The sequence below is a fragment of the Gavia stellata genome, chromosome 22 (assembly GCF_030936135.1).
Source record: "Gavia stellata isolate bGavSte3 chromosome 22, bGavSte3.hap2, whole genome shotgun sequence".
NCBI classification, from domain to species: Eukaryota; Metazoa; Chordata; class Aves; order Gaviiformes; family Gaviidae; genus Gavia; species Gavia stellata.
Genome location: NC_082615.1, coordinates 7,809,262 through 7,837,257, shown reverse-complemented (window position 1 = coordinate 7,837,257; position 27,996 = coordinate 7,809,262). Strand labels below are relative to the sequence as shown.

General features: G+C 36.2%; 1 protein-coding gene across 1 annotated transcript; it reads left to right on the top strand.

Annotated features, from left to right (window-relative positions):
• MBTD1 (mbt domain containing 1) lies at nt 1-27,993 on the top strand. The gene is made up of 15 exons (XM_009821872.2): nt 1-202; nt 1,374-1,507; nt 2,331-2,445; nt 2,542-2,624; nt 8,260-8,377; nt 9,032-9,166; nt 9,644-9,732; nt 11,049-11,283; nt 12,572-12,627; nt 12,908-13,012; nt 13,868-14,015; nt 16,607-16,689; nt 16,988-17,222; nt 17,893-17,970; nt 27,640-27,993. Exons 1-15 carry the CDS (start codon nt 49-51, stop codon nt 27,756-27,758), a joined length of 1,887 nt encoding a protein of 628 aa, XP_009820174.1. The 5' UTR covers nt 1-48; the 3' UTR covers nt 27,759-27,993.
• The last annotated feature ends 3 nt before the right edge of the window (nt 27,994-27,996 follow it).

Below are 27,996 nucleotides of genomic sequence, written 5' to 3'. Positions count from 1 at the left end.
ACAGAACATACTTCACGAGCAGAAAGGAAAAGACGTGATTCATTCGGGATGTTTGACGGTTATGATAGTTGTAGTGAGGACACCAGCAGCAGCTCCAGTTCAGATGAGAGTGAAGAGGAGGTTGCTCCTTTGCCGTCCAGTCTCCCAATTATAAAGAACAATGGACAAGTCTATACTTATCCAGATGGCAAATCTGGCATGGGTAAGTATGTGGTGCATAAGTACAAAGAGTTCAATATTTGTTTTTCAGCCTGTGCTGCGAGTTGTGAGGGTCCAATCCCAAATGTTGGTCCCAATTGAAAATGGGCCAAAACAGCTGAAGGGTTGGGGTTGGTTGGTTTGTTTGGGAGGGAGGAATTGTTTGGTTTTTGCTAAACTGAAATAAGATGGATTTTGAATCCTGCTGTCAGGAAAGAAATAGTATGGAAACATCCACCCTCCCATCAAATGTGTGTTGTGTATATATGCACATGCATGTGTATGTTCTCGTGTACATTGTTTTTATTCTTTGAGCTTTGAGGAAAATGTCAGTGTGCTCTCTCTACTCTTGGGCATATATTTTTTTCTACCCTTTATGTTATTTACACAGTATATTAAAATATATTTCTTTCTATACTTCATTACTGCTACTATATGAAGTCTGTCAGTGTATGCCTGTTCACTACCTACAAGCCGTGAGCTAGAGTATACTGGAAAAAATAAAAAAAGGGAAGATTGCTTTTATCATTGGGGGAAAAAATATTTTAGCCAAAATCATTAGTGATAAGTAGAGCTCTCTCTGGGTAGAATCTTGGTATTGTCTCATTGGCGTAAGCTGGTCACAAACTGTTGTTAATCATGGAACAACTCAGTGGGTGGTGTTTTCAACCTCTGAAGCTAGAAGAGAATATTGGTGGGCAAGGGTACTTTTGGTATACTAATTTATGATTGAAAGAGAGATCTGGGTATACTAATTCATGATTGAAAGAGAGATCTGGTTTTATTTCAGGTCGGAAGTATTAAATATTTAGAGGAAATCAAGATTGGCAGGCCCAGATTCAAAGCAGACGTTTCCTTGAGAGCCATGAAAACACAGAAATCAGCTTTAGCTGATTCAGCTGGGTCATTCACTTCTACCAGTGGTAAAATTAATAGGGAGCAGAAAGGAGGCACCCTTTCACCAATGAACCTGAGGTTCTTGGTGTTTCACTGACATTTGTGGTGATGTTCTTAGTTTAAATTATTTTTCTGTGCAATTCTCTTCAGGGTCAAACCCTAAGAAACTGTTGGGTAGTGCCACCTACAGGACCTTCCTTGTATCGTCTTCATTCTGAATTTTTACTGAGGTCTTGATTTACACTATTAACATTTGGCTTTTTGTCTCCTCTGATTAGCTACATGCGAGATGTGTGGAATGGTTGGTGTCCGTGACGCTTTTTACTCTAAAACAAAACGCTTCTGCAGTGTGTCATGCTCTAGAAGCTATTCATCGAATTCCAAGAAGGCCAGCATTCTGGCCAGACTTCAGGTAGCGGTACAGACACCATTTTCTTTACATACTTACTATAGTCTGTGTTTGTAATACATGTGCATTGTAAAACTTGCATGATGTTTTAAGATAAGTCGAGTTTCTTAACACATTAAAATGTATCTGTCATGAACAAATTACTTTGCTCAGCAGAGCAAATTCCAGAGAATACTGACTCCTTATTTCATTTCTGCAGCAGTGGCCCTCCTGCAAGAAAAAGATCAGGAAAAATCTTCAGTCTACATATGTAGTGACTTGAAATTCCATGCATCTCATACCCAAGATACTTTCTGGCTTTAGAGAGCATAAAGTTTTATTTAGCGTTGTTGTGTTTTGGTTTTGAGGGCTTTCTTAACTACATGGATTTGCAAAATTGATTTTGGTCTATTCACTTTAATATTAATCAAATAATCATGAAGGTATATTTGTAACATTGAAGAAAAGAGAGAGAAATGTCAGGAAATATCATTATATCCTATCTCAAATTCATTGCAATAAATGTCAAGAAATTGTGTTGGTAGAAATTAGGTTAAAAGTTCTTCCTTTTGACCTGCTTTTAAAAGTTATCTTTTTTTCAGGTAAACAACAGTGAATCTATAATGCTGTTCAAGTTGGAATACTAGTACAAAAGTCATCTTTTGGACATTCTTTGCTCCTGGTTTTTAAATTTATTTTATTACATGTAGTTTTGTGATACTTAGTCAACTTCCATTCTGTGTTGTTCTAATTTTGGTTAAATGTACCAGAGATATGCTACAGACCTATGGAAATTTCCTAATGGGAGTTTGGAGAGACTGTATTTACTTAGCTTTTCTTGTTTTAGGGTAAACCTCCAACAAAGAAGGCTAAAGTTCTACAAAAACAACCCTTAGTGGCTAAATTAGCAGCGTATGCTCAGTACCAAGCAACTTTACAAAACCAGGCAAAGACTAAAGCAGGTAATGGCATATAAACAGAGCTGAAACCAATTCTTGGTAATACAAGATTTGTGGCTCATTAGCAGCTTCCTAAATAAAATAACTTTCTCTTAGCAGCTGTCCCTGTGGAAGGTTTCAGCTGGGGTAACTACATCAATAGCAATAGCTTTACAGCAGCTCCTGTTACCTGTTTTAAACATGTAAGTATTTTTCAATATGTGCTATCTTTTTGTGTGTGTGCGTGAGAGAGAGAGTGTCCATGTTAATTCTGATATTAATTTTTGCAAAACATTCATATCCAAATATGTTTCATAGCCTTGGACTATGGAAATTACATTGTAAACTGTGTTAGTATGACTGCTTTTTTAGATAGGTATCTGGTTTTGTCTGTCTTTTAAAACCGTTCTGAACACTATCGGTTACTCTCATCATAAATGCTTTCATAAACAAAGATAAAAGTAAAAGGAGGACTCTTAAACACTTGTGAAGTTACTTTTCTCACATTCAAGGTGCAAAAATTGTCAAATGCACTACAGGGTATCAAACCAATCAGGTCATGCAATATTAGAAAAAGTTACAAAAGACTTTTTAGACTGAGTCAGGCTTGCTCCATTATGTTGAACTGATCTTTTGGTTACGTGCTTGGATTTGGCATTTTCTTCTTAGTTTTTAGTCGGTCGTGCTGCCAGGTAGTGTAGAAATAGAGGAAAATGAAGGCTTTTTGTAAATCTGAAATTAGAGGTTGGTTTTCTTTGTATTAGAGTTACAAAAATTCCAAACAGAGAGTCCTCAGTCATTACAGAATGTAATAAGGGGATGAGGACAATATTTAGCAGCATCTGTCTTTAATGTGTTTGTTAAATTCCAATTATTAGATCTTGTTTAAAATTTTCTTAGTACTTTCTGTCTCTTAATTAAAAACTTTACTGACAGAAAGTGTTTTCTCAGCATACTTTTTTTTTCTTTTATTTAGGAAGTTGAAGTGTTCCATCTTCTTACAAAAGTTTTGTTTTGCTCGAAATTATCTGATGAAAATTGCAATCAAAAGAAACATTTTGTTTTGTGGAAGTTGCCCATAAGGGAGAAGAGAGACATATTTTCTGTCCAGTGCTGGAATTCATGCTGTGCCCTGTCAACTCATAAATCAGTAGGAGCTGAGGGCTCTTGGCAGTTGGCACTTTGTGAATAGCACCCTTTATGCTTAGAGGCCTTAACTGTTGCCCAGAACAGAGCCTTGCATTAGTATAGCTTCGTGGATTTGTATCAAATTCCACGTGCTTAAGTAAGCATGTTTGCACTTTGCTTTCACAGTTACGTACATGCTATAATAAGTAATTTCATAAGTACATATTAAAAGGTATTGTTTGATAACATGGGCTGTGCTCTTATAATGACAAATGCTTCATGATGTATGGCATCCTGAATTAGGATACAGATACAATAGTTAGGTCACTTGTGAATTATGCTATAACATTCCATGTTAAAAGGAGTTCTACTTTCCTTTCTTACTGCTTCATTCATTAGGTTGAATGGTACACCAATAATGCGAACAGATACAATACTCACGTTCACATTTTACTTTGAAAATTTTCACAAGCTACATGGCAACAGTGCTACTAAGCCTGAATGTTGTCCCTTTTCTGTCCCCATTTTCCTTTTTTATACAAGTAAAATGCAACTCCTGCAGTCTCCTTTGGAGAGTTGTATTTCTTTGGTAGATATTAGTGTTACAACGGTGTGATTTGCATTTAGTTTTACTTTAATGATTTCTTTGAAAAATATATTAATTTAAACCAGTCAGAATCTGAAAACACATTGTCTCTTGTTAGATCCTTCTCTCTCTCTCTCATTCTCTGTTGATAATTAAAAGAAACAATACTCTTTTTGTCTGTCTGGAATGATTATTGCTATGTTTTCTGTGTGCTATATTACTTTGATTTGTAAAAGTTTGTGTTAGTTGATGTTTGTTTACCATCCGTATTATGGATTCCATGCACACGCTGTGTGTGTCCGCAAGATTGAATATATAAAGCTTATTCTGTTCAAAACAGAAGTTTTGAATTGACAGTAAAATCATGACATATCTACCCTTAAGTTTGTTATTAGATAAAATATGTATCTCGTTATACTGGGTATATCTGTATGGATCTTCAATAGGGAACATTGGGATCAATATTTAAGAAAATTTAAGGGAATTATAAGATGTGGGATTTGGCTTATTGATTTATTTATTTTTTAATAATCTGGTATACTTCAGTATTTCAAGTCTGATGTAATTTTCCCAGATCATTTGTGTTTTGCCTGGGGAGTTATTTCCTCTTCAATTTAAAACAGTTATATTTTAGAATTAAAACATTATAATCTTGAAGTTCTCTCTATCTCTTTTCTCTGTGTGAGAAGAATTAATTTCCAAGTCTTTCGATGCCCTTAATGTAGCTTCGGTACTTCCCTGTTACCTTCATTCCAGACTTCAGTGTTGAGTAACACTAATGAAACTCACTAGCAACAGTACAACTATGCCCACTTTATAGTTCAGTAAACTGATGTAGAGAAACTGCTTTGGTTTATGTCATATAGGAAGCCTGTGACAAAGCCAGAATTACAGTTTGTGCACCTCACAGCTTTTTTGTCAAATTGCGTTAATCAGACACACAGCAGTAGCTGATGCAAGGAGGAAAACTCTTAATTTAATGTTTTTAATATTGTGTTACAGCTTAGTAACATAGAATGTGCTCATTGCTAACCTGCATTCCAATTTCATTGTCTTCTAAACAGTTTTTACATTTTTCGAGATTTGCTTTTATTAGCTCAAATCATTCCTAGAAATGAAAGCAAATACCATGCTTTGAGTTGTTTATCAGTACTACTTAATGCACAATTAATAGTAATTACTCTTTTCCACTCTGTTGCTAGTGAGATGCACATTTTCTGAAGTTCAGAATTTTTTAGTCCTTCTTCCAGTTTAATTTTATTCTGAGCCGAAATATTTTCATACTTGTGGGTTTCTTTTGTTAAATAAATAAATCAATCAAAGGGAGCGTTTCCAGGGTTTTACACTAGGGGGCAGTGCTTTGCTTTGAACTTTTTATTTTAAACCATTTTGCACATTGTCTTCTCTGGCATTACCTTTTGTGGGGGTACTGTTCACACACAAGGTATCAGCATAGTTTCCATAGGCTTCAGGAATTGGTAGCATCACTTTGCCGTTAAAGTCCTGATTCAGTTTTCAAGTCTGAAATCACGGCAGTGTCTGCTGGTGCCATCCAAAACTTCTAGAAGCCAATTATTTAACCCACGAGATCTTTGTTCAGCTAGGCGTGTGGGTATACTTAGCCTTTAGGTGCTCCTGTCAAACAGGACCTTCCTGATTGCAACTTACCTTGCAGAGAAGGCAGCTGCAGCTCACAGATTAGACTGTCCCAAGTCATCTCCCGGAGCAGGAAGCAATGAACCAGATCTTCCCTGTTTGGGAGTGACACGAAGTGGATCTCTTCGTCATGAGTCTGAAAGGTAAATTTGTTCTTACCTGTAAATTATGGTTCTGCTAGTTCACACTATGCCAATCCAGACTTCAGAGTTACCCTTCCAGCCAGCAGACGAGTAAGACTTAACACTTACATAGTGCTTTGTGAGTTTTTCAAAGCACTGTGCAAACATTGATTGATTAATTAGATGAAGACAGAGAAGACATGAAGGAAGATGGCTGTTATAGCCCTGGTTTATCCAGTCTTCCTCCCTTAAGAATATTCATAACAAATGAAAAAGGAAAAGATGGCGCAGTATATCAGGTATACTGTAAACCATCATTTCAGGACAGTAAAGTTATCTGGCATTTCAGTAGTGATGCTGCACAGGATGGCGTCCTTCTTCTAAAGGGTGAGCCATATGGATTGGTGTAGGAGAACTAGCAGAACCAGTATTTTCACAGACAAGGACAAATTTAACTTTCTGCTATTTCCCTCTATACCAATCCACGTTCTCAAAATAAAAATTTGTGACATTTCCATTACCAGTTGATGTGAGGAGAAGTGTTTCGATATACTTTTCTCTCTGAATCAACTGAATAGATGAGCAGGCAGTAAAATATCAATTAAGTGCAGCTGGATTATGAAATTATTCAGCGCTGCTATTTGTGATTGTTTGGCCTCTTCTGTATCTCTATACAAGGCAACAAGATTTTCTAAAACATGCAGTTAGAAAAGTTTATTTCCCCGATTCTATTCAAAAAGCTACATGTCAATTTAGAGGTGATAGCGAGTATGATAGCGACTTGATGAAGAAGCTGTATCTGCATATTTTTGTGTGTGAAAATAAGCCATCATCTTTCAAGTTGTTTTTTTCTCTCTGTCTGCCAGATGGCAGAAAAGAGCTCTGCAGTCTAGACTGGTGTAGATGGGACATAGCAGAACATGAAGAGACCAGGCTGGCATACTTGCAATAACTTATTTTTCCTTTAATAGTTAAAACTAGTTTTAAGTTTTGCATGCCTAGCCTCAAAAATTTCTACTAGTGAAGGGTATCCCTTTTTAAAATAAGTTTGGTGTTTAGTGCTGCTAGTTGGCTATTGCTGATTGGCAGCAAAATTTCAGTATCATGATTTCCAGTCATTCAGGGTTAATCCAACTTTCCTCACTTGTGGTTGTCAAACAAAATTCTGTGAAGATGGAGGCTATTCCCACTGAGCTGTTAAGTTCGCTGTGTTTGCAAAGAGCTTTGTAAATGAGACACAGCCTTAGAAAACTGTCTGCCCACTGTGGTACAGAGCCAGAGGATCCCTTCGATTGTCCCTGTGATATCGGGATATTCTCTGAACTGATAAGAATTTCCTTTTTCTCAGAACACCTTAGAATTTATGGCTGTTATTCCAAAATACCCCAAATCCGGATCTTTCCCTTCTTGGTGGTCTCAGGTTAATGTGGACTCTGTCATTTTCTATTTTGTTACCAATATAATATTCTGAGGTTTTAAATTCTTCAGCACTGTGCGTTTCTGGTGTCTCTACAATACCATCTTTGACTATCTTTTTGTGATGCTCTGTTCAACAAAATCTTCTTGAGATAGCAAACTAAATGTAATTTTTATTTCCAATTTTCCCAAATCCTTAATGGTTCATCAAGCTTGTATTTTTTTTTTTTTACTAATGCATTAGTCTAAGCCTTCAGGACAGTGTGTGAGGAATCCAGCTGTGCATTTCCTTTTGGCATTCGTTTAAAAGGTGCCACTCAGCCTTGTATTTTTTTGCTTGCTTGAAGGAATGATCACTTTCAGGTGATATGAAAGCCTGTTCCTCTGAGTGGATGTGAACCAGGGGATGATAAACCCTGCCATAATAGATGGTTAGAATAGATTCAAGAAGCAACTTTTAGGCATTTTTTTCAGGAACGTTTCTGATTTACAGAATGTAAAGATTTTGGTGTCTGTGGTACAGGTATGAATTTCAAGTGCCATAATTTTCTTGCAAGTAGTATTGCAGAGGAATTACACAGTTCTCACTAAAATCAGTAGCTTGCACCTAGTTGAGACATAGAATAAAGCTGACCTGTGAGTATATGCAATTTGTGCTTGTGCTTTACAGATTTTTAAACTTGGAATCCTATAGTTTTTGCAGGAAATACACACTAATAATTCTATGCAATTACAATACTGCACATAAGGTTCAAATCAAAATCAAACTAGGTTTTCATAGAACGACTTTTTTCTAAACATATGCTTATGTCTTATCCTGTATATTGATTGTTTTGTCTTTTTAAGTTGCTTTTAAAACACTAATATAACAAAAAAAAATTACATTCATGTGGTGAACTGGTAACTTTTCCCCCCTACCTTAAATGATAGGCACCTATGGGGACATGCTGGGGTGATATCTCGGAAGGAGTGCGAGTGGAGGTTCCAAACACCGACTGCAGCCTACCTACCAAAGTCTTCTGGATAGCTGGAATTGTAAAATTAGCAGGTGAATGTATTTTAGTTGAAATTATTAAAATAATCAAAATAACTGTGTGAAGGGAGCTAATAATTTAGTCAGTGGTCACTTGGTTAGTAGAATGTTGACACTGGTTAGATTGTCAGAGCCATGTCAATAGGTTACATGTTTCAGCACTATCACTATGTTATGCTGTTTTCCAGTGTCTTCACTTGAAGCTTGAATGCCTGTTTTTCTTTTTATATTGCCTAAGAGTACAGTAAGAGCAGTGCAGAATGAGGAGATAGGAAATTGTATAATAGCTAGCAAGTAAGCCTTGTTATACAAATCACTTTTCTTGGTTAAAAGTTAAAAATTCAAGGTCACATAGCTAAGATAGGAATAAAGCAGATACTGTGGGTAATTAATTGATTTTGTCCTCCTACATGGAACTTCTAAAGGTTTATAGTTCAAGAAGTTTAATTAAAATTTGACTTACATGATAGCACATGCACATTTACCAAAGTAATCCATTCTGTGCATTAATAACATGTAGAAATGTGCTATAAGAATAATGTTCTAGAAAAAGTTCTCGTCAAAAAAATCCAATGTAATATACATTACGATTGGTAAAGAAATGTTAATAGATCGTCTATAATCTTGTTAAATTTTTGTCTTTTTTTAAACGGGATTGCTTTCTTTCAGGCTACAATGCTCTGCTAAGATATGAAGGCTTTGAAAATGATTCAAGTCTTGACTTCTGGTGCAACGTTTGTGGGTCTGACATCCACCCAGTTGGTTGGTGTGCAACCAGTGGGAAGCCCCTAGTCCCTCCTCGAAGTATGTAAATAGTACTTTTACTGATTGATATAAAAGTCTGTCTTTATTAAACTAAATTTGCTCATGGTCCAGCTATGAAAGTATTTTTTACCACAGCAACTCTTTGAACAGTTATGAATAAATCATTTTAACTTTTGGAAAAATAAGGACTTGACTGATGCTGAAAGTGTTTCTTGGAGTAGCCCATCTGATGCGACTTAAAGCTTTTAAGATCAAGGTGGAAGCGGTTAGCTAATCAGTGATGTGAACATGCACTGATTTTATTTATATTTTGTTATTAAATTCTTTGCCCTGACATACCCATAAACTTAATCTTGGGTAGCATTCATTCTCTAAAGAGGTTTTTGTCATTATTGTCATCCAGGCTTTTTAACAATCATCTGGGATTTCTTCTTTACATATTCCAGACTCTAATATTGTCTTTAACGGACACAATTAAAAATCAGTGGCTTATTTTTTCCCCTTCATTTGCAACAGCCATCCAACACAAATACACAAACTGGAAAGCTTTTCTAGTGAAACGACTTACTGGTGCCAAAACACTTCCTCCTGACTTTTCTCAGAAGGTAAGGCTGATGCAATATCAATGATGTAATATAAACAAAATTGCAGCACAATGTGAAGAACTGAAGTATTTTACAATGGCACATTAGCTCCTTTTATAGTGAAGATGATACAGTAGTTTCTTCCCTTAAATACAGTTTTCCTTGGAATCTCTGTTCTCCATTTATGTCCACACTTGTCAGTATATATTTGGAAAACTGTTTCCTCTAGCAGAAAGTAATTTTCTTTAAAAACTAGTTAGTTTATTCTAATTTCAAAATACCCCAATTTAAAAAAAAAAAAAGTGCTAATAAGCTACCCTGTGATACGTAAGGAAAATTAAAACCAATTTTTCTAATTCAGGAATGACTTTTATCATGCACTATTTCAAGAAACTGAACAAAATGTGTCAATATAGCACATATCTAGATGCAATAAAATACATAGTTTTAAATGTTAATATTTTTCATCTGCTCTGGACTAGAATTTTTTGCTGTCTTTAGGTCATGTCTTTAAGTGTGGCAGCTGCCTGTATAGTGTGCTGTAAGTTTACTTACTAATATTGTGAGATGCTACATAACTTTTAGTAGGAATAAGAGACTTGTTGTCTTACACTGCATCTAATATTAAAAAGAAGAAAAAACCTTTCTGCAGTTGTTCATTTCTATTTAAAAATTGGCTGAGTTAGAAGCCAAATTACATTGGCAAGGTCTCAACACTTTGGGGGAGTTCATAATGGAAATGGCAAGTGACAGATACTGATTTTTAAACAGAATGTATTGTCACAAGGCAGATTAACATCTATTTCCATTCTGTTCCTTTCTTTTTGGTATATTACGAAGAAAGATGTTTGTGAGTAGCCAGCTTTAATTATGTTGAAGGCTTGTTTTCTGTGCCTTTTATAAAAAAAGTATTTTAATCCTGTTTTTAAAGTGCTATATTTTGAGTGGGTGACAAAGCAAAAAAAAAAACATCTTGGGTTTTTTTTTGTTAAAATTTGTTTCTCAGGGGAATTTTATCCATTGCTAATAACTGAACAAACTTTCATTAAGTCAATGGAAAATTCCTTTAACCTATGTGAGAATTGTATTAGGGACTGTACTTGATACAATTAAAGCATTGTAGGATCTATTCTACTTAGTTTTCTGAAACGTTTTGTTTCTCCCCATGTGCAATGAAATATAAGAGAAATGATTTGTGTCATTTTTGCAGGTTCATTAACACGTACTTGAATTAAATGAGAAATGCATTGATACTACGCTGTAATAGCAGAAGACAGATGACTAAAGAAAAACAGAGTATATTCTTATAGAATGGTTTTCTTTCCTGTTACTTTAAGGTGTCTGAGAGTATGCAGTATCCATTCAAAACTTCCATGAGAGTAGAAGTTGTTGACAAAACGCACCTTTGTCGGACAAGGGTGGCAGTTGTAGAAAGTGTCATTGGGGGACGGTTAAGGTTGGTGTATGAAGAAAGTGAAGACAAAACTGATGACTTCTGGTGCCATATGTACAGTCCGCTCATTCATCATATTGGTTGGTCTCGGAGTATAGGACACAGATTCAAAAGATCTGGTAAGCTTGTGCTTTAGAGGTGTCTTTGTGGGCAGTATTGGCTTGGAGAAGTCTGACTTAAGCAGTACTGTCACTTTATACAGTCAATAAAACTAGCTTGAATAATGAGCTTTAAAAATGTATATAACATGGCCCAGGGGTTTTACCAATTATATTACGTTCAGGAGTTTCAGTTAAAAGTATAATTAGTGGTTTTTGCAGCCTTGGAAAAGCCAAAATAAATTTTCAGTTTATTTGGAGTATGTTGATATCTAGAAAGGTTCAATGATAAACAGTGGTTAACAAACTGTCTAGGCAGGAAAACCTTGAGGTGCAATAGTCAAGCATGGTAAACATAATTTTTCATGCTGATACCTGGAATTACACAGTTCTGCTCCACAAACTCCTAGTTTCTTCACATTTATCTCTTTTGTACAATACAACGTCGTCAAGTATCTTATTAGATACTGAATTTTTTTTTTACTTGCAAGTTTAAGGACTATCTAATATTTTTATATGGCAAGATTTACATGGTTTAGAGGGCATTAGGAGATGGACAGGGAAGATTTAGTGACAGTCTAATAGATGGTACACAGTTAAGGCCCTCGTTATCGAAAATAGAAAAATACTTGCTTAGGAACGTTAAATAATTTATATTACAAAAAAAAAGTCTGTTTTTTAATATTTCTTTGCTCCATTGAGCTTAAGTCCCTTGTCAGAAACAGAATTTCTGTAAAATATTCCACAACGTATCACTTCAGGAAAACCTTCAGTTTTCCTAACACTTAAACTTTCACTGAAACCATTTATAAATAAGTGTAATTAGAGGAATGAAGAACAGTGCTTCTTCCCAGAAGTAATGTCTCTAACAGAGTTCCAGGGATTCCCCTTGGAAAGTGGTATTCAACAGTTGGATAAAACCAGCTACATATGTATTTAAAGTGATTATGTATAATTACAGAAAAAATATAATTTTCTGTCATAACATATTGCAAAGTAGTTTAGTTGACAATTTTTTGCAAAAGCTTCCGTGTATATTTGTATCAGTTTTGTGACATAATCAAGTGGTCTTGTAAATATTGTATTTTATTTTTTTCCATAAATGAGATTGTGTTATGGAGGTATTTCAGGTAGAAGTCAATAAGGAAAATAGGTAGACTATGTCCTCCAGATTTTTGTGGTAGTCTTATTATAAACTGTGGGCCTCCCACACCAATGATTGCATTGTACTAGTTAACATATTCAGAAAAGCATACTGTCTGCTCTATTAACAAAACTTCTGAATAATATGTGCTATTATCCCTTGTAGATATTACAAAGAAACAGGATGGACATTTTGATGCACCCCCACATTTATTTATGAAGGTGAGTTTGCTAGCAAGAAGACTGTTTCCTCAGAGTTGATTGAGGACCTTTAGTTCCTGGTGTGTGTAAAACAGACCTGAAACTCTACTTAAGTCCTGGAAGTATGCCCAGCACAAGCATTACTTTATTTTTATTCAAACGCTTACCTAATTTGGCCTCCTTGACATAAAGAGGGGTGATAGAACAGGTATTTCAACCTGTGGCTCTGATGGTGTGGGGTTATATTTTGTTCCAGGCTTATTAGATTCTTAGCTTCTGGTGCTGTTATGTGATTCCTTAGGTAAAAGAGGTTGATGCAGCTGGAGAATGGTTTAAAGAAGGAATGAAATTGGAAGCTATAGACCCCTTAAACCTTTCAGCAATATGTGTGGCAACTATTAGAAAGGTAAGAAAACAAATGTGTATTTTGGGAAGGTAGATGGAAATCCTTTTTTCACTCACCTTTATTCAGATTTGAAACAAAAAGCTCAAAACCAAAATAAATGCAGTTCATTCACACAGTGGATGTTTATGGAATATGTCCATTAATTGTTTATATACAACTTCTATGAAAAAGAATATGTAAATTTTATTTATTTTTACTTTAATATCTGGAAATTCGGCCTTATGTTTAATTAGAACATAATGTTTGTGGGATTAATTTGCCGGACTCTCTTCTGCGAATTATACCAAATGCTTTGCAACTATTCAAAAAGAAACCTCATCTTGCTTACTTGCAGAAGTCTGTGAAGACATTTTAAGGATGTACTTTTTTTCCTAGCTTGATTGAAAGGGATCCCTTTCATGTGAAATGTCTTTTAAAAGAGGAAAAAAATGTAAAAAGTAGCTTAGCAGAATTGCATAACCTTACCAATGAGGAGTGTGGCTATTTTGAGTCTTTTTTTTTTTTTTTTTTATTAATGGTGTGCAGAATATCCTTGCAAGCTAAAGAGTAGACCGAATTACAAAGCTTTAGAAGTAGAACTGATGTTCACAAGAAAAATAAACTAGAGATCAGAAAAAGGAAATGTTCATCTCATAACTTTGCAGTTAACAAAGGTACATTTGACAATAGTACACACGGTCTTGGAGACAGGTATGATTTGGGGTTTTTTATTTTGTTATAATTGAATGTCCTTCTAAGTGTACTTCCATTATTACCAAGTTACTTTTCACTCTTTTGAAACATGGCATGCTTTCTTTCTACCCTTATCACAGAGTTAAAGGTATTTAATGTAAAATTTTGTTTTTCTTTACAAAGGTTTTAGCAGATGGCTATCTTATGATTGGGATTGATGGCTCAGAAGCAGCAGATGGGTCTGATTGGTTTTGTTACCATGCCACTTCCCCTTCTATTTTCCCTGTTGGTTTCTGTGAAATTAACATGATTGAACTAACTCCACCCAGAGGTACATATAGCATTCTGACCACATTTTATTTTGAATATTTTTCAGTGATATTGTATGTGCCATATGCTTTGTTTCTTAACTCAGTCTACAAAATTCATGTCACTTTTTAGGACTTTCTCAAGTCTGAAACAAATGCAACAGTGTAACTTCAAAGTAATCTAAAACAGAGATAACAAACTTTTCATTCACAAGAAGTCAAATTTAACATCTGATTGATTCTCTGGCTAAAATAATTTGCTTTTGCTGTCAGAAATTGAGGATAGCCACTAGTTAAATAGTAAATCTATTAAGTCAATGGGAAGTACACTAGTCACTAAAAGGACTGTTCAGAATATGTCATTGCTTGGCAAGTCCTGGCCACCAAAAGGATTAACGAACATTGTAAAGAATCTCAGACTTAGGCTAATTCGCAACAATATCAGTTAATTTTTTGCAGAATAATCACAAACTTGAGCTTCGAGGAAGTAGCCATTAGAGCTGTATGCTGCATAATCCCTTCTGTGAGAAAAAGCTGTCTGTCCACTAGCACATATGCCTACAGAAGACTGTATTGCCTTCATTTTTCCATTTTATTGTCTTGGTCTAGCAATTTATAAAGAGGATTGTAACTAGCTGTGTAACAGCAGATAATCATGGTTTTCTATGGATTTTTTCTCCGTTCTCATTCTTGCAGGCTTCTACTTGTATTTATTGAATTATTTTTCTAGGTAATAACTACAAAGACAGTGTAATGCAACATGAAGAAAATAATTTCATACAGTTTTATTGCACACTAATGAATCTGTCATCTCTTGAGTACGTGGGAAGTGCAGTTGGACAGATTTACTATTATTTTTCAGTCAGCTAATTTAGTGAAATTATTGGCTAGAAATTCATGGGCATAATCACCCGTCAAAAATATGTGGTGCAAGAGTCTCTTGCAATAGGAAAAATTTTTGTGGGAGGAAAAAGCATGCATATCAATACATAGCAATAAATTTAGAAATAAATACATTAAATTGACGATACAGAATAGGGGAAAAAAACCTCCCTTCTATGATGAAAATTTTCCTCTTGAAACACTACTTAAACAATATATGTGAATTTTGTTGTTAGCAAGTTTCTGATAGTTGTGTGTTTCTTGTATCATGGCAACCTTATTATCTACGTGTATATTTTGCCTTTTATTGCAGTTTTCCGTAACAGTCCTGTATCGTCCACTGAGAGGTGATTATAAATCACACATGCAATAATCTAAGTCATTTGAAAGAGGAATTAACGGGAGTAAAATACAGAACGTAATGTGCATTAATATATTTAATAGGATCAAAGCTTCTTAGGTCTTACGAGAGGTGTATTTTGCTTTCCAAATTAGGGGCTTGAAAATGGACAGTTTCTTAATTCTGACGACTCTTCATAAGGACCACGTGCACATGTCTCATGTGTGTGGTGAGAAGTTATTTAAAGGACTTGCGTACAAATATATCGGTCTAGCCAGAGGAACTCTGCATTAAGAATAAAAGCATTAATATGCAAAACTGACACATTACTACCCTTATTAATTGTTAGCTATCCAGCTACATCTGTTCATGCAGATATTATGTACCTAGCGTGAGCACTCTTCCAAATTTCATTTAGCAATGTGGATGACTTACCTAAATTGCTATTAAATCATTGGACTTTATAAGCTTATGTCTTCGAAACATCTTCATCTCCTGCAGAAATCAGTAGATAAAGATGCTTAGACACTTTCAAGAATGAGATTGCATTTTGGGCTCTGAATGTTAGCTGCCTGATGAGTCTGGCCCTGCAGTACTGAGCTGTGACTCGGCAGGAGCTCTCTACCCCCACTTAGATGAGATCCAACTCTTTCCCGTAGCTCCCCATGCCCACTATACTGGGATTTTTTCAGAATGTCCATCACTACATACTACCACAAAGAAATCTTTCAAGCTGTACTTGTTCCAGCTAGAATTTGAGAATTACTGGTTTAAGCAATTGTAGAAGTTGCCCAAAGTGGAAAAATAGTCCTGCATGTTTTATGCGTATTCAGTAGATGAACAAAAACTAAATATATTTGAGAGATTTTCTTCCCTTTACAATAGCTTTTTAAGATTGGGGGAAAAAAATCCTGTGATTTTCTGTATTATCGCTATTTTTAGCCTTATTTAAGTTTTAAAATATCGATGCTTGTTCTTACCACTCTGTTCCTAACAATTCAAGTGTTTCAATAGTGCAGCTCTTTCCCCACAGGAAAGACACTGAATGTGCTTAGCTACATGATCTGTTCTGGGTCATTTGTGTGGGGCGTTGTAGAGATCAAGGATCTACGTGGACAGAAAGCTTCAAGTATGAACGAATGATCTTAACATTAAATGACGCTTTCTATATTATCCAGAGGTTTATTCATCTTGCTTGTTGCAAATGGGCAATGTCCGGATGACTGTCTTGTCCCTTAGACCAAAGCTCAGACAGTGGAAGTTTCTGATGTTAATGTTTTGCTTCTTTGTTGTCTTTTTAGCCATAACACAGTGCCAATATACTATTTTTTGTTGTGTTCTTATGTGTGAAGTTTGCAGTTGATGTATGAAAATGTTATTCAAAATTCACAGGTTATGCAAAACTCCCTTTTAAATGGTTTGACTACCTCAGGGAAACTGACTCAATAGCAGCACCTGTAAAGCTCTTCAATAAGGTAATAAACATTATACATGTGTATTTAAACTGTAATTAGTATTATCTTTAAATTTCTGTCTGCATAGTCCATGGATTGACCCATTTCATTAAATACAGTTTTGAAAAGCTAAGACAGAGACTTTTAGAAATAAGAGCCATTTGCATATATTAAGCTTGAATATTTCTGATACATGGCATACATTAAACTTCATAAATGATACGTGGTATTTTCCAACATTAAGTGGACTGAAATACTCGCTTCAACGCTGTGCTTAAACCATCTTAATTAACGTGTTTGTTTGTGTTTGCTTTCCCAGGAAGTTCCAAACCACGGGTTTCATGTTGGAATGAAACTGGAGGCTGTTGATCTGATGGAACCTCGCCTGGTATGTGTGGCCACAGTAACTCGCATTATCCATCGTCTTTTGAGGATACACTTTGATGGGTGGGAAGATGAATATGATCAGTGGGTGGATTGCGAGTCCCCAGACCTCTATCCAGTGGGATGGTGTCAGCTAACTGGATATCAGCTACAGCCTCCAGCACCACAATGTAAGTTCCTGTTTTGTAAATAATGTAACAGTTGCTTACTGGTCCTTGTTCATGGGTGATGATTTTCCTAACTTTATCCTTTTCAAGTTAGGTCACCAGGTATAAGAAAAATAGAACAAATTCTTGCTAATGCTTAGAAGTATACAGTTCTAATCTCTTCCACCTTGACTTTTAAAGTACTTCTGGGCGTTTCTATGGCTACTTACTATATTTAATGCCAGAAGATGCTTATTTGATCCAGGGGAAAAAGCCTGTTACTTACTTGTCATTTTTGAATAGTATTGCTGAGAATTTAAATTGCTTGAAGATTTCAAATATATATGCTTTACATACTGAATTTGATGGAACTCAGCGTGTGCATAGCTATTCCCATGCAGAAGTATTTATGTGAGAAGGCTGTATTTTATTTAGTGCATCAAGACTTGTCGTGTCAGGTCAAGTTACACGATAATAATTGATAACTGTATTTCAAGAACTGTTAGTTGTTTAATGGGAGGGTAATATTAGTTACTATTAGTAGTTTAATGGGAGACTTTTCCCACAATAAAGGTATTCTGCCTTCGTTCAGTCATTAAGGAGAAATTCCGTAGCTGTGTAGCAGCTTTGACACATTCTGAAGTGTTTTTCCAAAATACTAAACTTTAATTTTGAATTCTTAATTTTTTTGCAGCATCAAGAGATAGCCAGTCAAGTTCATCAAAACAGAAGAAAAAAGCTAAATCGCAACAGTACAAAGGACATAAGAAAAGTGGGTGACAAAGTAGTGTTTGCACTTTTCCTGTTGTTTAAAAAGCTTGTGGTCTCTCCCTAAGTCCCTAATCTATTTGGAAATGTTTGTGTTTAAACAGGTGTTTTGCTTAAAGGTGCAGTATGCCATAAAAGGAACTCTTTCATTGAGAATAACCATTTTTTTATAACTTGCAACAGGGTTGATGTTGCTAGTAATAATCTATATGAATTGTAGGTGGACAACTGTTCCAATATTTCTGGTATTCAGACATCATTTTCATTAAATAATACATTGACTATATAGGTATACTGCCTTATACAAAATATTCAGGTATCAATTAACACAGTTTTAACTCTGCTCTGTGTAACACGGATGTAGGAATAGGAACCAATTTACTTGGATCAGAAAGAATGAGATGTAGAAAATTTAAGTTACCATCTAGCTGGTTCCTTTTTAATACAAAAAGGTGACTTAATTACCAGTTTTTTAGATGAGATGTCTGTGGGAAGCTGTATGTAAATAGAATTTTTCTATTATTATTTTCAGAAACAATAAATAGCATTGCTGTATGTGACTATTCTCGTCACAGTAAAACATGGTAGTGACATTTATAAGAATCTGAAGTATTCAGGTTCTTTCTGTAGTAATTGTTTCCCTCAGGATCAAATTATCTTCAAAATTCACAACCAATTTGAATTTGCACAAATGCACGTTTTGCATTCCTCCATGTTTTTATTTCCATGACTCTCTTGGTTTAAACTGAAAATCCATTTTGTATGAGTAAAATAAAGGGAGTAGAGGCAGCCAATCGTAAGAGCACCTTGTGCCTTCTCCCATCATTCTTCTGTGGAAATCAGATCCATCTGTATTCTCTCCTCTAAGCAATATTGTAGTTTCAGATGGCAGTTTTATTCCAAAGGTTCTCAAGGCGTTTTTCCAATAACTTGACAATTCTGAAAGGCAGCTACCTCTTGAGTCAAGACCAGCAGCAACATGACAGCATACATTGTACAAGAAGTGTATGTGCAAGAGATGATGTGGTAACAAGACTATAGGTCTTGTTTAAGTGCTACACAATTTCTAATGATGTTTAACTCAAGATTTTACAGTATCTTTTTTTAAAAAGAAGCAGTTACAACCGGGAGGGGAGGTTTTTTCTGCCACATGAGAATGAATAGTTTGTCTTGATAGAAGTAGATGGTCTAGTTTGACACGAGCTTGAGAAGCGGGGCAGTGTGAACCTCGTGAGGTTCAGCAAGGCCAAGTGCAAAGTCCTGCACCTGGGTCAGGGCAATCCCCAGTATCAATACAGGCTGGGGGATGAAGGGATTGAGACCAGCCCTGCAGAGAAGGACTTGGGGGTACTGGTGGATGAAAAGCTAGCTGGACATGAGCTGGCAGTTTTCCCCCATGTCTTAAAAACTCACTTTGGATTTCAACAGCCTCTGTATTTCAAACTATGCTGTTCTATATGTGTGAGGTGTAGCTGCTTTGCAGCTGTTTTCAGTGAAGTATATTTCCTGATGATGTATCCTTATGTGGTCTTTGTAACTTCTGGACAGCCTTATCTTACAAAGCATCGATCATTTTGATGACTTCAATATTACTGCCAGTGCTGTGATCGGAGACTTGCAAAAGGTGATGTGGATTTCTAAGGACTGTCATGTGCCTTTGGCCACTGGTCCTAGATAAGGAATAGGCATGGGAGGAAAGCATTGGCAAGGTGAAAAATTTCATAAAAATAAAGCTTCAAACATGGTAAGGGAAAAGAACTCTAGGTGAGTCTGACAGTCATTGTAAAGTCTGATTAAATGGACCAATTGCTAGGTTGAACTGTGCAAGGTGAACTAACTGCACCTAAGAGAACTCTTCATAAAACCTAGAGCTCTAAACCTAGACAGATGCTGATCTATTTTAAAGTAATTCAATTTCAACTAGAATAGTGACCAATTTTTTTTCATGGAATTCATCAGCTAATCTTGAGGTGATTGGGAGAAAAAAAAAATCAGACATGTTTGTGTGAGGGCAGAAAAAAAATCTGTCATCAATTTCCCTTATTTCAAATCTTTTTGGAATGGTAGTTTGTTGTAGTGAAATAAGATGCATCTACTGATTTCTGTTCCATCACAGATCTAGCTATCAGGGAAGGACCCATTGACCTGGGATAGGAAAAAAGATATCTTCATTCTGAGTAGGACCTGAAGCTAAACTCTGAGTTAGGTCTACTCTAGCTTCCTGCAGTGATTTTGAAAATTGTGTCAAATGAGATTAAAACTTTGTTTTTATCTGGGCCTTTCCCTGTAATAGAAAAATTGACCTAAATGAAGAGCTGTGCAGCAGTGTTGCAGTTGTGTAGAACTAATGTGAGGAATTAAAATCCTTGTCTTGCCAGTAAATTTGTGCATGGATCTATTAAGGCAAACTGGAACCTTCTTCACTAGTCATTGCAGAAAGCAACCTGTGCTATTTTGGTCATCAGATGTAAAAAGTTGTTGACCAGTGACTGCCACAAATAAAGCAGGTGTCTGGGAAGTTCTTACAACCTCTTGTTAGGTGCCTCAAACGTTGCACTGTTTCTCCTTTCTGCTCTTTGAGGAAATAAATGGTAAGATCCAGATCCTGTTCAGAATCTTGCAGCAGTATTTTTTAAATAGAATTCAGCTGCAGGAAAACTGCTGATTTGAGAATATCTAGAGAAAGTTGTGAGTGCTGTTGCCTTAAGCTAGGGAAAGATGGCTATATCATTAATTACTTTTGTCTAGGACCTGTTCTTGAATAATTCTGGACTGTCTGAGCAGATTTTGTTTAGCAAGCGATGCTAGACCATCCTGCTCCTTACCTCATCCCTCCTCTTCTATCTAATACCTCTGCAAAAGTTTCTTGATACCTCTCTTAACAGTGTGACACAAACACTGGAATGGAAATTCCCCTTATCTAGTGCCATTGGAAGGAGATTTGTCCTAGTGGAATTTGTTCTTCGTTTCTCACTAACCTGAAGTGAATGTGGGCTATGGAACCAAGGAAGAACTTCTCATGGGTTTCTTTTCTGGACTGTTTACTGAATACTCGGAAATCTACTTAATCATCAAAAGGACATGAGAGAACAAGGTCATGAAAAGTTATAGTTGGCTGCCTCCTACGTGTTTATTCTTAGTAGGTTATGGCAACAGAAGTGCTGAGTCACAGGAAATAATACCAAAAAATGTTTTCTGTAGTCTTTTATTGTTCAGCACTTCTAAATAAAAATTAGAAAGTCTTATTTTGAAAAGGATTTCAGTTATAAAACTGTATAATGCAGTAGTAATGCTTTCATGGTAAAGTAACCACAGCTGATTAGCAAAAAACTCTGTATATGTCTTAAACTAGATTATTTTTAGCACAGAGAGGTGTTACTTCCACATATTTTTGTCATATGTATTTGCAATGCACTCCAGAATGTCTGTGAGTCGTTCTGCTGTGTATAATGATGCGGATTTCCATTGCAGTATTTTACGTCCTTACTGAGTCCATGGAGAAGCTAGTAGCACTTATTCAGTGTGAAGTAGAACCGATTACATAGTGAACTCTGCCATAATGGGATCATGGTAAAAGAGAAGAAAGGCAGACTCCTCCTGTTCTACTGTGCCACTACAGCAACTAGTATAACCAGCTGAATTAACACTCACTTGACACAGAATGGGAACAACTTAACAAGCGTTGCATCCAGCCATAACGTTTAACTTCTCAACAGCAAAAGAATACAAGAGAAGATTTTTGAGATATCTTAGTTTAGGAGAGTTTCTTAATCCATAAAAACAAGTAAATTTGGAGCTAAGAATAAAAAAAAAAGCTGTGCTTTTTTTTTAAAGTCTACAAGGGGCAACATAGTGTTAATTTCCCCCTATGTCTTTGTGACTTATGAGTAGTTAATGAGCACACATTTAGTAATGAAGACAGAAAATATGAAATACCAGGTTATTACCCCTTTCATGGAGAGGGTGATCATAATACAGATGTTTCTAGGACTTCCTTTAAGCATCATTTGTTATTGTTAACTGTTGGGAATGCCCAAACAATTTGTTTTGCTGTGATTACTGATACACAGAGCATGAAATAGTTTTCTTAAAGCTGTAACAATGTCTTTAGCCTATTTTAAATACGGAGACTGTCCAAAAGGGAGTGGGAATTGATTAGTGTCCTACCTGGCCTAGCCTTCAATAAAGCTGGTATTTTTTGGTGATTTACTATGTTGCTATGCAAGCAGCTTGTCATCTTGACAGTGAACCCATTCACTAGCATTTGGATTGTAAAGATATGCTTATTTTACCCTTTTTAGTTTTCTACTTTTAATTAGAATGTTTTATAACTGTAATGTGTTCTCTGTGTGTGCAAAATACCAGGTGGACTGTTTGAATTATGCCTTGGGCCTTCTGCTTTGTCTCTGCGTTCTCAGCCAGCAGTGTGTCCATCCTTTTTTTTCAAAGGAAGATCAAGTTGCGTGTAGTTCGTGTGTTTCCTGGACAGTCACTGTGTTACTTACTAATTTCTAATTGCGAGCATAAGTTTTGTGAGTGCTTTTGTGAATGCTTGGGCATCACTTCCAGTTTTGTTTCCAGTAGCATTTATTTGAAGTTGGTAGGATTCTCTACTATGTTCCTACTGGTCAGAAAGCTGTGCAGGTGAATACTTGAAGGGTAACTTACCAGTTCACCTAGACAATTCATTAATAATGTAGTATGCAGCATCTGCTCGTATTGTCTGCTTTCTAGTAGAACCTTGGACTAAGGTTATTGAAATGATAAAGTGACCTCAACATCTTAAAAGCTGGGATTCTGTAGACAACATTCTGCCTAATTATGGTGTTACCCCTCTAAAAGGCTCATCCTGAAGTCTTCTTGTAAGAAGAATATTTAAGCATGGTGATATCTTTAGCTTATGCATAATCTAGTTACCTTTTCTCTTCAGAACTAGGCTTCTTTTTGTCATGTCATCTTTATCTGACAGTGCTGAGAACACGAAAGCATTAGCAACCATAGTTTTGGTATAGCTGAAAGCAGTGGAGACGTTGTATTATAGTGTTTGCGCCCCTGAAATTGTAGAGAAGTTTCCTTGGGCCCAGAATCGGAGCATCTTAGTGGTAAAGGAGGAACACGGTAATAATTTGCATGGGAAATGTTTTCATAACATTTTTTCACAAATGCAGTGTTTAATAATTTGAAGGCATTTTAGCAGATATTTTTTCTAAACACCAAAATGCTCATTGGTGCTTGTAAGGCACTGTAAAAATGGGAAGGACCATTCTAAAGTAATTAAAAGTATGTATTTTTAAACTAGGTTTGTGGAGGTGATAAACTTTGTCTGGTCTGGATTATTTCCCCAGAACCATCCTTTCTCTTAGGCACACACACTGAAACAACTGCAGTTTCAAACTGAGCCCGTAGGTCTTGGGCGTCCAGCCAGGGGATTGTATATTGACTGTGCAGTGTAGCTGCAGCAGAAGCAATTTACAGCATTTGTATTTCATTGATAGAGTATGAAGTAAGTGGATCATGTTTTTAAGCAATGCACTTAAAGTCCTACCAGCCAGCCTCTAGAATCCATTGACTAAAGTGTGGTTGTTGAGAACAATATTCCAAATAATAACTGAATGGTGCCATTGTACAGGCTCTTGTTTTCCAGAATCAGTGAATATGAAGCAGAGCCATTTCTCGGTAAACAGTCTGAGTTACCTAATGCACTTTAACCCAAGCGTTTATTTTAGTTTGACTTGATGTTTAGAGAGGAAGATACCAGTTGGGAAGAAACCTGTCAGTTTGTCCAGCCCACCCATGACAGGTGAGGTGCGGAGGAGCTTCTCTGGTGATGACGAGTTGACTCCTCCTCCATATCGAACCCTTCCAGCACAGACAGCCCCGGAGGCCTTCCAGCCTCCCAGGACTAGCCGAGAGTTCAGTCCCAGCCTCAAAACAGGTAACTAGCCACATCAGTCTCTGTTACTGCAGAGGGAAATGACGGACAGGGTGGGGAACTAAGCATGGTCTAGCATGTAATGTGCTAACTCATCAAATCTTTTCTTTTTTTTTTCTTCAAATTTTGGTTGATTTTCTTTTTTTCTGTTAGAGAGCTTTTCATTCTCACTGATGCATCACGTCACTGAATTAGTCACAGAAAAGGATTGTAGCTGTTTTAGAACTTCATAGGAGCCCATATTGTAGGTGACTGAGGCACAAAGGAGATCTGCAGAGTTTTAAAATACAAAAATGCACTCTGTAAAACTGAATGGTAATGTGGATTTGGGAATATTTGATGTAAGCAGGAAGTTAGTGTGGATTATCTTTTTCAGAGAAAGTAACTGTACACAGTAAATAAGGAGTGATTTTTGCCTTTGTGTCCAGAAAAGGCAGTTATCTGTGGAAAGATCTTCAGAATGTAAGCATTATTTGAAATTTTGTGGGTTACTAATATGGAAAAATACATTTGAAAAGAGTCTGTCCTTTTAGAATTGGTTCTTTTCCCTATTTTTGCTGTAAAACCTGAGTTTGGTTTGGGTATAGCTGTGCATCTGTGTGAGTGAGCAGAGAAAAGCTTTTAAAACTTCATTTATCGGTAATATTGAGCAAGTAGATTAAAATTTTGAGCTTATTTAAGGATAGTTTATGTAATGTAATCAATCTTCAATTATAGAAGTCCACTGCAAGGATCTGGTATTTTTTTCTCTTCCCTTTTCCTCATATGTATGGCAATATAACGTAGCAGGTAAACAAATTATTGCTAACAAATATGTTGTAGCAATATGATCTATCAGACAAACTGGATTATGCTGTCCCTGCAGGACAGTTGCCAGGTTGATAGATTCAGCTTCAGATTTTCTTGATTTACACTCCCTTAAACTCGTTTTAGTCTGAGTAGGCTGCCGTATTGGCACTTTTCATTGACTGTGAAATACATTCAGAACAGTTTCTCTTGTCCATGTGTTACCCCTGCTTGCCACCTTTGGATCCCGATGACAAACCTTGACTATCTTCTGCACACCTCTCAACGCTTCTCAAGAACTCCTTTATTTTTACTTCAGCTTGCTACTTGTGTGTACATGCCTGTCTTTTAACAGAGTCTTTGATGCAAAAGAGCAGCCTTGCTTAGGAGAGAGTGTTCTGGAGTGTTTCTGCGCAGCTTTTCTTCTTCTCTTACTGCAAATCTACACCTAAATTGCATTTATGTAGTGCATAGACATGCACAGTCTGAGTTTTCTATGCCATTAGGTTTCTGAGTTCATGCAAAACACCTGTGTTCTTTGGTTTCTGACACCCGATGCTTTCTGTGATCATTTTAGGGCAACTTCTCAAAGTTCTGCATTTTGGAGAGGCTGGACAAACTGAGCTTTATTTGTGATGTAGCCTTGTTATTGTCCAAAGGTGTTTAAATTTAAACCAGCAAGACCACACCCTTTAAGTCTGGGGAAGAGGAGGGCATAACCCTGATATCATATAATAAGTTAAGAACACGTTTGAGATCATCCGGAACTTAGTAATTGCATGCATATTCCTCAGCATCGCACACTGCCTCATGTTTTAGTAGCCATAGCTAGGACGTAGGCACGTTGCAGGAGATGCTTATATGACTTTGAATGGAAGTAGTGTAAGATTAGTAACGAGACAGGCATCTGCTCTATTCTTGTCTGTTGGAGATCTCAGCAAGGTTCATTAAACAACTCTTTCCCCTTTTGTACTGTCATAAACACAGGAGAAGGTTTCAGTACTACTTCATCTTGTATAGTATGAAGTGGTTTTGTTCTCTAGCAAAGTCATGGTGCTGCTTTAGCGTGCAATGAGTACTGTGCATCTTTGAGTCATATGAAATGATCTTTTAAGCACTGAAATGCAACTGTTGGACAGCCTCACTTTTTAAAAGAGCCTGTAGCCAGCCTGTCAGAGGAGGAGACCGTTCCGAGAGGCTCACCCTACTTCTGCACATATTCTGGACCATATTGCTCCATTCTATATTGATGTTTTGGGGGTTTGAATGTCATTGCATCAGACACAGTATGTCTTTGTCTCCAGGCAAATCACTGAGACTATTTAAAAAGGGAGTGCCTTGTGCATCTGCATCCCTTTTACTTCCAAGATGATTGGTCAGATGACTTCCATTAGCTTTTTTTATTCTTCTTTCAAGTAACTTTTGTTGTATAGCTGTAGCTAAGCTTTTCTTATGGAGGATTGTAGTTAAAAGCTGTATAATAGGGACAAAGGAAGCAAAGTATCATTAAATATCTAAATGTAAGCATTTTAGTTCAAATTAGCCAGAGGCAAGCCAAATTATGGAGACTGCTATTACTCTTGTACCTGCAGAAGCATTCTACAAATATTGCGGGGAGAGAAGAAAAAGAACATGCCTGGTGGATTTCAGATTGTATCCCTGACCTCCATGTAGCCTTGCTTAAGGTATTAGCAGCATATCCAAGTAACCAATTGTGTGTCTTATCATTTAGACAGCACTTTTGTTGACCTTCACAGATCAAGATTCTTGATCAGAGTTGGGCATAATGCAGGGAAAAGTAGGAGGAAAAAAGAGGAAGGGACTGTGGGCTATGTAGGTGGCAGGAGGCATCCAGTAAAGAAAGAAATGAGGAGAGCTTGCATTACGCTGCAGCTTTTTGACATTTTTAAAATATCTTAATTTTCAAATTTTATTTATTTAGCACATGAGTTTATTTCAACATGGAAGATGACATAGAAAAATAAAAGAATAATCAAATGGCTGTAAGTTATTGCAGGACCACTAGTAGCAACAGGTTATGGGGTGGGGTTTTTTTGCTTTCACTGCATATTTCTGCATTTCAAGATACATTGATAAAGCGTATAAACTTTGTATTCAGTAGCTACAAGCTTTAGTACTCATTCATTTGGTCATAGAGAACCATTTATTTTTGTATAATCAACCCTTTAATGTGGGTACTGCACCTTTAATGAAAGTCTTGACATGTTTTGTTTTCAGTGTTCTTTTCATTGTGCTCATATTTTATTCATTAATGAAACTGTAAGAGTAATTGTGACATTATTGCGATTCATAACATCTTTTTTATGTCTTAGATCTCATTTCTGTTTTCTTTTTACAAAAGAAAGAAGAGAGAAGATTAAAACTATGAAAAAGATGTTTTGCTTGAATGAAACTTACCTTCTGGGATCTTAAAATTTTTATGATGCATCGAGAAATCTTTTGTCAATGTTTTTTCTTGTCTCACATAGACCGTTTACAGTAATTGGGTGATTCATAGATTGTAAATGGCCAACAGTTAATCTTGACTTTACTTACATGAAGACTAAATAGGAAGTATAACAGTAAACAAAAGAGTAAACAATAAAATAAGTGTTGTTCTGAGCAACAGTCATTATTGCTATTAACATGTTCAGTTACCTTCTTAAACCAGTGTTTTAAAATACTAAATTCTTGAGAAAACCCTGTAGAGGAATATACTGCTGTAAGTAATTTGTTCAAATATGTTAATATTAGAGCATAACTTAAGGTTCGATTTATGGTCAGAAAGCATCTGCTTTGTGTGGGATACTAAGTGTTGAAAGAAGAATCACTAAAATGCAGAATATAAGAAGATGAGAAATCTGGGGTCTGTTCCAAATGTAAATATTAAGTAAATCTAAGGAAAAGTTGTACTTTGAATTTTATAGACCTTTAATGTTCATCTTTTATTTTTAGTGACTTCATTACAGCTGAAGGAGGAGTTGCTAGATGGAGAAGAGTACAGCTTCCTTCAAGGAGCATCTGATCAGGAAAGCAACGGATCTGCCAGTTACTACATCAAACAAGAACCATAAGGCAGCTCAGAAAAGTGAGGGGCAGAGTACTGGTGATAGGAAAAGAGCCTTTCTCCAAGACTGACTGATTTTGTTCCCACTTCGATGGTACAGTTCAGGTGACTGTACCTGGGGCACTTTGCTAACTGTAGATGAGTTAGACTCAGTTCGGAATTTTTTTGGAAGGGCGGGGAAACTATTTTAGTGAAAAAGATTTTTCAATTTATTAAAAACAAAAATGGACACTTTTGTGTTGTAT

Excerpts from the sequence above, each read along its gene's own strand:
- MBTD1 (XM_009821872.2), top strand. The coding sequence starts at position 49 with ATGTTTGACGGTTATGATAGTTGTAGTGAGGACACCAGCAGCAGCTCC. Across the intron at positions 8,378-9,031 it reads TGGAATTGTAAAATTAGCAG|GCTACAATGCTCTGCTAAGA; the intron begins GTGAATGTATTT and ends GCTTTCTTTCAG. Across the intron at positions 17,223-17,892 it reads ACAGCCTCCAGCACCACAAT|CATCAAGAGATAGCCAGTCA; the intron begins GTAAGTTCCTGT and ends ATTTTTTTGCAG.